The 10,253-nt window shown below is 44.3% G+C and overlaps 1 protein-coding gene across 1 annotated transcript; it reads right to left on the bottom strand.

Moving 5' to 3' along the window:
- Nucleotides 1-724: 724 nt before the first annotated feature.
- Nucleotides 725-9,290, bottom strand: LOC146510477 (uncharacterized). Its single transcript, XM_085175250.1, has 2 exons — nt 8,422-9,290; nt 725-2,613 (listed from the first exon to the last, which is right to left on the bottom strand). The coding sequence occupies exon 2, from the start codon at nt 2,142-2,144 to the stop codon at nt 822-824; it is 1,323 nt and encodes a 440-aa protein (XP_085031376.1). The 5' UTR covers nt 2,145-2,613; nt 8,422-9,290; the 3' UTR covers nt 725-821.
- Between the last annotated feature and the right edge of the window lie 963 nt (nt 9,291-10,253).

Here is a 10,253-nt window from a genome sequence, read left to right as displayed (position 1 = left end):
AAGATAAATCTGAGGAAATTAAAAACAAATAGAATAGAAATTGCAGTTTGCCAGCTCTCTCTCCTTCTATAGCACAGAAGCAGAGAGAAGTGGTGATAGGTTTGTAGCTTAAACCTATTCGCTGGAACGTTAAGGACAATTTGCTACACAGCAAAAAGCAAGACACAAGACACCAAAGTTCTTCGTGTTACTCATGCATGAGGGAGACCTGCCTGGAGCCAAGTGTCGTTCCACCACTTGACCTCCATCAGACTCTCAGCCAGGTTCCCCATAGCACTCCTTTTATTGTGGTTACATGAATATACATTGGGTCATTAACATATAACATCTTACATAGGTATACATGTGAACAAAGAATACTGTGTGTGTGTGTGTGTGTGTGTGTGTGTGTGTGTGTGTGTGTGGGGTCAGAGTATGACCCCATAAAGACTTCCCTAAACCTACTGGTCTGGAAAGTCCAGCAGTTCATTTAAACAAAAGGCACTTAGCCTAAAACAGATATAGCCACGTTTATCCTACCGTAAAACAATAAAACAATGTACGACCTTTTCCCATGCTCCCAGGATGTCGGTGTAGATTCCAGAACACTCTGGAATGCGCACCAAGCCTTTGCAGCCTCCTAAAGATCACACATCCTATCACTACACAATTGATTATACATCTCTAAGCATATATGGTTAAATATTTCCTAATACAAATGACAATAATAAAATCTAACCCTATCATCACCACCCTGTATTGTCATTTTTTAAGGCTATACGGCGTATATATATATCTTCAGCTCTACACCACTTGTCAACATTTTCAGTGCAGGCTTCATTTCATACAAACATATTAGCCTTAACATCCATATCACTCTGCTGCAACAGTATGTAATTGGTAAAGGTGTTAGCAATCATTTTATTCACCATCGATCTTACACATGGCAAAATGCAACCTGTAAACAAGCAAAGCAACGCCAATAATGTAAGAATGGGAGTCAAAAACTTTAAGAACAAATTCCAGCATGGTCCAGATGTCAACCAGGCTATCCAGCCTTTTGACACGTCTCCTCCTGATGTGTGGTCCGCCACATATTTCTGCAGAGCAGTTAAGTTCTGCAGTGCCTCATAGATGTCTCCTCCAGTCGTATATCCATCTGGGATAAACGTACAACACGTCTCTCCAATCAGCTTACACACTCCTCCTTGTGATGCTGTTATCAAGTCCAGGGTCAGCCTGTTCTGCAGTACCATCGTTCTGATGGCCTTTTGCTCCTCTGCTAAGACTGTTCCCAGTGTCTTAGTGAGATTAATGTGTCGCAGTAGGGCATACCGGTTGATCTCCACATGATCCCGCACCTCTGCAACTCCGATGTTTGGGATCAAACTTTGGAAGAATTTAGCTCCTCCACTCCAAATGCGGAATTCTCGCGGCACTCCAGTGTCTACTGTCACTCCAAAAAAGTTCGGTGAGGCTATATCCACCTCACGCTTCCGTCGGTTGCTAGGGTGATGTTCAACTCTGTCTATGAAGAAGACATGATCCGATAACTTCACTAAAGCACACAATCCTCCCCATCCCTCAGGGAGTGATAGATAGGCTTTATGTCCACACAGGAAATACCAATCAGCCAAAACTCTTGTTCCTTTACTGCTCGGCACCGTCCTTGCACATCCTGTCCACTTCTGACTTTTTGCTTTTACTGGTATTCTGTAAGCCAGGTTGAACTTGCATTCAGTCCTCCTTAATGTCAAGTTCTCAGCACACTTCGCACTAGTCAAGCATTTCATACACCTGCTCTCATTCTCTGGAGGGCAGTAGGTGTATATGTATCCACATAAGCGAAGCGGCAGCTCCCCCACTGACAGTGATCCATTGTTCATCACACACAACGGCAGTTGAGCTGTGTTCAGCTTGTTCAGCAATATTATGTCTGACACTTGAGGCCAGGCCAATAAGTCAGTTTGCCCAGAACAATTCACGTTTAGAAGTGGCGACTTACTCCAGGTGATGTTCAGAGGTGTACTATAGTTGGCCTTGGACCAGAGGACTCTGTTGCCAGGATGAGTTGCTAAGCCCAACAGACACCAACTCCTGTCCTCTGGTATGCTGTATGGCCACAGTCCAGATGTATATGCTGATAACGGCATATGAGCACACATAGCAGTCTGTCCTATTGTTCAAGTGAGCAGTTGTATTCATAAACTGCCACCAAAAGTTTGTAGAATAGCCATGAGGGTATTGGGTGTGGTTTCCTTGGACATACAGGGTCTCCACAGCTGACCATGATGACATCAAAGCCATTACACTCAGCAGGGTAGACAACACTTTACCAGCCATTCTGATGAGTACCTGTGGCTCAGTTGGTTTCTTCACCGGATTGAGACGAGGGGCCCTGGAGGCTTTCCCCCCCTTTGTACCCGGTCTTCCTGCCACTTACTCCGAGCTGGCCTGGATGTGTGTCACCTTTTTGCAGTGGCTTTGGTGTATCCAGGTGGGTCGTTCTGCGATCTTCACAGCTGTTGGTGTTGTCAGCAGAGCCTGGTATGGTCCGTCCCACCGTGGCTTCGACCAGCACTTCCTCTTTATGACCTTTATCAGCACCCAGTCCCCTGGCTTCAGACGTTCTTCCTGTACAGAAACAGAATCATCTGGCAGATCATTTGCACTCATGACTTCTTTGCTTTTCAGCATTTTAATCATCCAGTCTGCTAGTGTGTTTTCTTCTTCTGCTTTATCATTATCATTACAGAACACTGGAACTCTAAATGGCCTGCCATATATTATTTCAAAAGGCGTTAGGCCATTATCAGTTGGCGTGATCCTCATATACATTTTCACTAGCTCAATGCAGTCTACCCATGTTCTGCCTGTTTCCTCCATTGTTTTCCTGAGTCTCAGCTTTACTGTGCCATTAGTCCTTTCAACCAGCCCTGCACTTTGTGGGTGGTATGAGCAGTGGTTTTTCAGCGTTATCCCCAGATGTTGTGACATTTTCTCAATCACTTCATTCACAAAATGAGGACCATTGTCACTGTAAATAGTTTGGGGGATCCCATGCTCTGGGATCACATTTTTGCATATCGCTTTAGCCACTGAAATAGCATCTGCTTTCTTAGTGGGGACAATTTCTACCCACTTTGAGAACGGGCACACAATTACCAGGCAGTACCTGTAGGTGTTACAGTTAGACAACTCAATGAAATCCATATGGATTACTTCAAATGGGTAGCTGGGTCTAGGAAACCTTCCTCTTTTAGGTCTGAGGTTTCCCTGAGCATTATGTTTACAACATATCAAACATGCTTTACAAAAATGTTTGGAATAAGCATTGAATCCCAGTGTGAAAAACTGCCGTTCGACAGCTGCTAACATCCCGGCTGTTGAGACATGGCAAAGCCCATGGCTCAAAATTGCAGCAGTCCTATATAAGTTTTTAGGCAATATGGGTTTATCACAAAGATAGTAGACATCACCTCGCAGGCTTGCTCCTTTAGTGAGCCACAGCTGCTTCTCAGCTGGAGGTGAGTGTGACTGCATGTCTGCTAGCACATCATGTGTGATGGGCATAGTTTGCTCCTGAGATGCCAGAATATGAACCCCATGTGTTCCAAGGGCCGCTTCCTTTGCAATTTTATCTGCAAAGGCGTTGCCTAGTACAATGGGGTCAGTGCCACGTGTGTGTGTGCTGCACATTTACAAACCGCAACTTTACTAGGCAGTAAGACTGCTTTCAACAGGGCCTGCAAAAGTGTCGCATGCTCCACAGGTTTCCCTGTTGATGTTGTCATGCCTCGTCTTGACCACTGAGCGGCAAAGAAATGGAGTGTGGCGTATGCATACTGACTGTCTGTATATATAGTCACTACCTGCCCCTCAGCTGCTTTGCAGGCTTCCGTCAAAGCCACTATCTCAGCCGCTTGGGCAGACATGGAATGTGATAACTGCCCAGCACGGATGACCTGCACATCATCCACAACAGCAAAGCCCGTTTTAGTCTTTCCCTCTGCTGTTTTAAAACTGGAACCATCAACAAACCAAACCTTGCCCTCAGTGAGTGGTATATCCGTTAAATCACTTCTAGGTTTACACTGTGTTTCTACATGTTCACTACACACATGTGGTGTACCCTCCTCTTCTGTGGGCAACAGTGTAGAGGGATTCAAAGTTGTACACCGCTTAATAGTTATGTGTGGCTGGGAGAGCAACAGTGACATTAAAGACAAGTGTCTTGCAGGTGACAAGAATGTCATTTTAGTCTGCAGCAATAAAACATCCACCTCATGTGGAACTAGCAGGGTCAAAGGGTGAAACAAAACAATTTCACCAGAACACTTTACGGCTTCAGCGGCTGCACACACAGAACGCACACAGTGAGGTAAGGCACAAGCCACATGATCCAGCCTCTTAGAATAATAAGCTACTGGCTTCATTCCACCTCCACATTCTTGTGCTAACATGGATGTCATAAAATGCCCTTTACAGTCAACAGTTTGAACAAAAGGCTTGTTATAATCTGGAAGTCCTAGAACCGATGCTCCTGTCAGCATCTGTTTCAGCATGCACAGAGCTTGCTCCCCCTCAGGGGTCCAACTTAAACTTTCTGACATAGCTAAAGGTTTACTGTACATCATATCTAATAATGGCTGCGCAATTTCAGAGTAATGGGGCATCCACGATCGACAGAAATTTAGCAACCCTAGGAATTGCATCATGTGTTTCTTTGTCACTGGCCTAGGTGCTGCCAAGATAGCTGTTTTCCTCTCTGGATGTATGCTTTTCCCTGCTGCACTAAGCAGATGCCCTAAAAATTTCACTTCTGTCTTCACCCACTGTAGCTTTGAAAGTGAGGCCTTGTTTCCTGTCTCAGCTAAGTGAGTCAGCAATGCCAATGATATGTCTTTACAGTTCTTCTCTGAATTGGATGCAATTAAAATGTCATCGACATATACCAACATCTGTGAATGTGATGGAATCACAAAATCAGACAATTTGTAATATTCTGTGTGAAAATTGTAGGACTGTCACAAAAACCTTGCGGCAATCTGGTGTATGTGTATTTTTTGCCTTGATACGTGAAACCAAACCAGCCTTGTGAATTCTCATGTACTGGTATGGAGAAGAAAGCATTACTTAAATCTACCACAGTGAAGTGTGTCTTGTCTGGCTTAAGCTGATTTAACAAGGTGTGGGGGTCGGGGACGCATGGAGCTATACTCTCCACTGCCTGATTTACAGCTCTTAAATCTTGAATCATGCGCCACGACTGTGAATCAGCCTTTCTAACTGGGAAGATGGGTGTGTTACATACTGCTTGTGGAGCTTCAACTAGTATCCCTGCTTTAATCATATCCTCTATTACTGGTTTAATGCCTTCCACTGCATCAGGCTTCAAGGGATATTGTTTCACTCTTGGCCTAAAAGATGTTTTGGGCTTTATTACTACTGGACTCGCTGTTGTTATTAGCCCCACATCAGTCTTCCCAGTAGACCAGAGCTTCTCTGGGACCTGTTTAAGCTCCGGGTGATCTTTGACATCTACAACATATCATTCTGCTGTGTCATTCTCACCCCCCTTTAAATGTGTTTGAGGTGTAGTATGTGTCACCCATCCCAGCTTTTTACGAAAGATGCTGTGCTGCACGTCTGTCTCCCAACCCCCTCCAGCTTGCTGCCACATTCCAACACTCTCCCCCTGTCTCACCAAAGATGCTAAGTCTGTCCACTCAGCTGTGCCACTCTTTGTCAGTGAAATATGTGGTGTTTGCCCTGTAAAAAGTTGTTGTGCAGCTTCAGAAAGGATAACACTACATCCAGCCATGGTTTCACCATCAGTATATATTGCCTTTATGGTGATTCTCTGTGGCCCTAATTTCAGCACTTTATCTGTGTAGGCCTCATCAGGCCCAGGCATAGTCTTAAATCTCAGTGTGACATGCAAGTCTTCTGGTGGCTGTATGTCATGGTTAGTTGTCAACATTTCTTCAGCTGCAGCTAACAGTTTACAGTTTATTTGATCAGGTCTGGAGACCGACAGGTCAAGTGTCCAGTAATAATGCAAATCCCCACTGTCCTCATGAACCATTGTCTCAGCAGTTTCTCCTTTTCCTGCAGCTATCATCCCAATGGATGTTGGAATTATTGAAATTCCAAGTTTCATCATCATATCTCTTCCCAAGAGGTTCACCGGACAAGTTGGGCACATTACAACTGAACCCTGAGCTGCCTCTCCTGTGGTAGGATCTCTAATCCACACTGGTTTAGAGATTCTATGCTGATTTAACTGACCATTTGCAGACTTTACATAAATTGTGCCATTTGAAGGATCAACTCCTGACACATGATCTTTTAAAACAGTTTTATCTGCACCTGAATCACACAGAAATTGAACAGTTTTGCCTTGCACAGTTAATGTGCGAACTGGTTTTACTTCTTTTCCTGACAGATTTAACAATACTTCAGTCAAATCTAGAGTCTGAAACACAGGCTGTTGTAAATTCTGGCAAGCTAAGGGATCATTTGTACATGTATGTGTGTTAGCAGTGTCAACAGGTGCTAGTCATTTATTATAATAAGGGTTTCTTGGATCAGGGCGTTTATACTCTTCAGGCATGCGTTCAGGACACTCCCTTGCATGATGGCCCATTTCTCTACATTTATAGCATTTATCAAATCTCTTATCCCGTTTCTCTTTAGGGCCCCAATTTGTTCTACTTCTCTCACCTCCGCCTCTATTTCTTCCCCGTCTGAACTGTCCCTGGAAAAAGATTTCATCCACTAAGAAGGCAGCGGCCTCAGAGCTTTGTGACTTCTTTTTTTTATTTTTAATGACTTCCTGTGCATGGCGGGCCCAGTTCATGCATTCAACGGACCCGTCAGTGTTATGACTAACATTTTGTTTTCTGATGAAATCAGCAATGGGTGAATGAAAGCCATTCATCAAAGCATGTTTTAACTGCTGCTGATATGGGCTGGCCTTCTCTGCACTCTCTTCAAGGCCGCTATGTTCTTTGAAAACTTCCTCTAATCTCGCCCTGAACTCATGAACATCCTCTCCTTCTTTCTGAATGCATTGGGCGATTTTGTTGTAATCTACAGAAGCTTTAAAGGTATTTCTAAGACGCTCATAACTAACGCCCATCAACTTGGCCTCTTAAATTTGCATGGCCATAGGGTAGGACGGTATTACCATCCCTCCCTGTGTAGGTGCCTCGCACCCGAGTCCAGTTATATGTGAGACACTTCCTAAAAGTGGCTTCTGTTTCCTGACCGTTTAAGCGGTACGAGGAGCAGAGTTGCTTGTGTCGGGCGATAAATTCATCAACATTAGTCAACGGGTTTCCTAAATCTTTACATGCCTCTGCACATTCAGATTCAGTCCATGGCCTGTAAACACAAATAACACGGCTTTGGTCATTTTCAACACCAAAATGGGGGTTCGCGACCTCCACCATGGGAAAGGTATCATGCAAAGGGTAGGCAGGCATACCAGCTGCACTCGCCTCATCCCTTTTAGTTTTGGATCTAGTTCCATAAGGGCTTAAATATTTTGCTGCGGCATCCCCAAACTCCTGCCGTACTCTATCCTCCTCCTCTCTCTCTCTGTTCTCCTGCTCCTGCTTTTCTTCCTCCTCTCTGGCCTCTCTCTCCCTCTCTAATGCTGCTCTACGCTGTTGGTCCCTTAACGTCAGTACCACTGAAGTAGACCGCACCGTCTCATCTTCAGGTTTCACAACTAATGCCTGCAAAGCTGCTCTCTTCACGTTCGCTGCCTCCTGTCTTTTCTGCGCCTGCTCTAACCACAGTTTAGCGGACGCCAGTTGTAACTCTCTCTCCTGTTTCAATTTCCCTTTTGCACAAGCTGCCTTTACTGTCAACTGGTCTACTAACATTTGACATTGTCCTACAACCAATTTACCTTCAAAATTATATTTTTTGCGCCAATGTCCTAAATACTTTGCGCTGCCGGGAGCGAATTTCATCATAAACTTCTCGTCACCCTCTGACACACTCTTGGTTGCTTGGGAACCCATAATAACAACAGCTGCTGGCGTCACAGACCACGTGTTCTGTTCCGCACGCACTCACACAAACACACTCACACAACAACAACAAAAATTAGGCCTATCGTCTCAACGCAGTCTCACACAGTGGCTGCGTGCTTTGCCTCACACAGTGGCAAAGACTTGCATAGCAGTGATCACGCGCTTTATCGCACACAGTGATAAAGACCTCCAACGCAACCTCACACAGTGGATGCGTGCTTTGCCGCACACAGTGGCAAAGACTTCCAACGCAACCGCACACAGTGGATGCGTGCTTTGCCGCACACAGTGGCAAAGAATAGTCGCACACAGTGACTACACACTTTATCGCACACAGTGATAAAGACTTTAGAACTCAGCCTCACACAGTGGCTAAGAGTTTTCACATACCTACTTGGTGTTGCTTATTGTGAGTAGCATCAGTCCCGAATCCCGTCAATCGTCATCCATCGAGGAGAAAAAAACAGACGGCTAATCCACCGGCCCGATGACGAATTCTCACGCCTCGGGACTTTGCTGCAGGACCTCTATAAGTCCTGGCTGACGTCAGTCTGTCGGTGTGTCTCTTTTCCCCTCGGTGAATGTCGACTCCAGGGCTCCGGCTCTCGAAGGACCAATTAATGATAGGTTTGTAGCTTAAACCTATTCGCTGGAACGTTAAGGACAATTTGCTACACAGCAAAAAGCAAGACACAAGACACCAAAGTTCTTCGTGTTACTCATGCATGAGGGAGACCTGCCTGGAGCCAAGTGTCGTTCCACCACTTGACCTCCATCAGACTCTCAGCCAGGTTCCCCATAGCACTCCTTTTATTGTGGTTACATGAATATACATTGGGTCATTAACATATAACATCTTACATAGGTATACATGTGAACAAAGAATACTGTGTGTGTGTGTGTGTGTGTGTGTGTGTGTGTGTGTGTGTGTGTGGGTGGGGTCAGAGTATGACCCCATAAAGACTTCCCTAAACCTACTGGTCTGGAAAGTCCAGCAGTTCATTTAAACAAAAGGCACTTAGCCTAAAACAGATATAGCCACGTTTATCCTACCGTAAAACAATAAAACAATGTACGACCTTTTCCCATGCTCCCAGGATGTCGGTGTAGATTCCAGAACACTCTGGAATGCGCACCAAGCCTTTGCAGCCTCCTAAAGATCACACATCCTATCACTACACAATTGATTATACATCTCTAAGCATATATGGTTAAATATTTCCTAATACAAATGACAATAATAAAATCTAACCCTATCAAGTGGCAAGCGTGAATGGAGCAGGGACTGTTATATTGCTGTCTGCGTGGAATGCATGCCCTTGTATTTCCTGACTCAGTGTAGAAACGATGCTGTTGACTAAATACAAAGCTAAGACATGCAATAATATTACTACCTCGCCAGCTCGTGGTTTTATTTGAACTAAAACGTTTCTCACAGCTCGCGCTTTTCTTTGTTGCCATCAGTAGCAACCACCGAAGCTGAACAATGAACCAAGCACCAACTATGACAAATAAAAATAAATGTTAAGATAAATTTAAAAATGAATTTCAGTCCCTATAAATCCCACAGTTAACAAATGTCCATAAATATTTTTGGATAAAAAGATCATCTTTGTGCCACTGCACTAGATTTTTTAAAATCAGTCAGCTGAGATGCGATTGAAGTGCACACTTTCAGCGTAAAAGTAACAAAAAAAATTGCAATAATTGCTTAGGAATTGGAGACATTTGTATACACAGTCCCGTCAATTAAAATGACCATAAAGCTAGAAAGCTAGTTTGTCGAGCAATAACAAAAGCTTTGGTCATGGCTGACAGAGTCTGCAGGCTACATGTGAGAATCCTTTTACATTTTTCTTGGGGTGGCCACCTCCCATAACAACTGTTGTGCTGGTTCCAGCGTGAGGCCCAGTAATTTTTTAGGTGCTGTTCTTGTGCCATCTGGTCTTTATTGGTAAAAATATGCAGAACCTGAAGTAAGAGTGAGGCAGTCGAGACCTTTCAGCAGTCTTGATCGTTCTCCCGTCTTGATCGTTCTCCCTTCATCATCTGCAGCTAGCAATCAGTGAAGATATGCACAGAACTAATTTAGTGTTCTGTATACTACATTATCACAATTAATTAGACAATACAGCAGTGACTGCTCGGCATGTTGCAGACTTAGATGTATCAAATAAACATTTGCATCAACCAGGTCTATGGAGACAACCTTGTTATTTACAGCCT

Source organism: Neolamprologus multifasciatus, chromosome 10, assembly GCF_963576455.1.
Source record: "Neolamprologus multifasciatus chromosome 10, fNeoMul1.2, whole genome shotgun sequence".
Classification (NCBI taxonomy): domain Eukaryota; kingdom Metazoa; phylum Chordata; class Actinopteri; order Cichliformes; family Cichlidae; genus Neolamprologus; species Neolamprologus multifasciatus.
Note: the sequence above shows the minus strand (reverse complement) of the source record. Positions and strands in the feature narration are given on the sequence as shown.

What these genes read in the sequence shown, in the direction of transcription:
- LOC146510477 (XM_085175250.1), bottom strand. Translation starts at nt 2,144, where the DNA reads ATGTGTGCTCATATGCCGTTATCAGCATATACATCTGGACTGTGGCCA.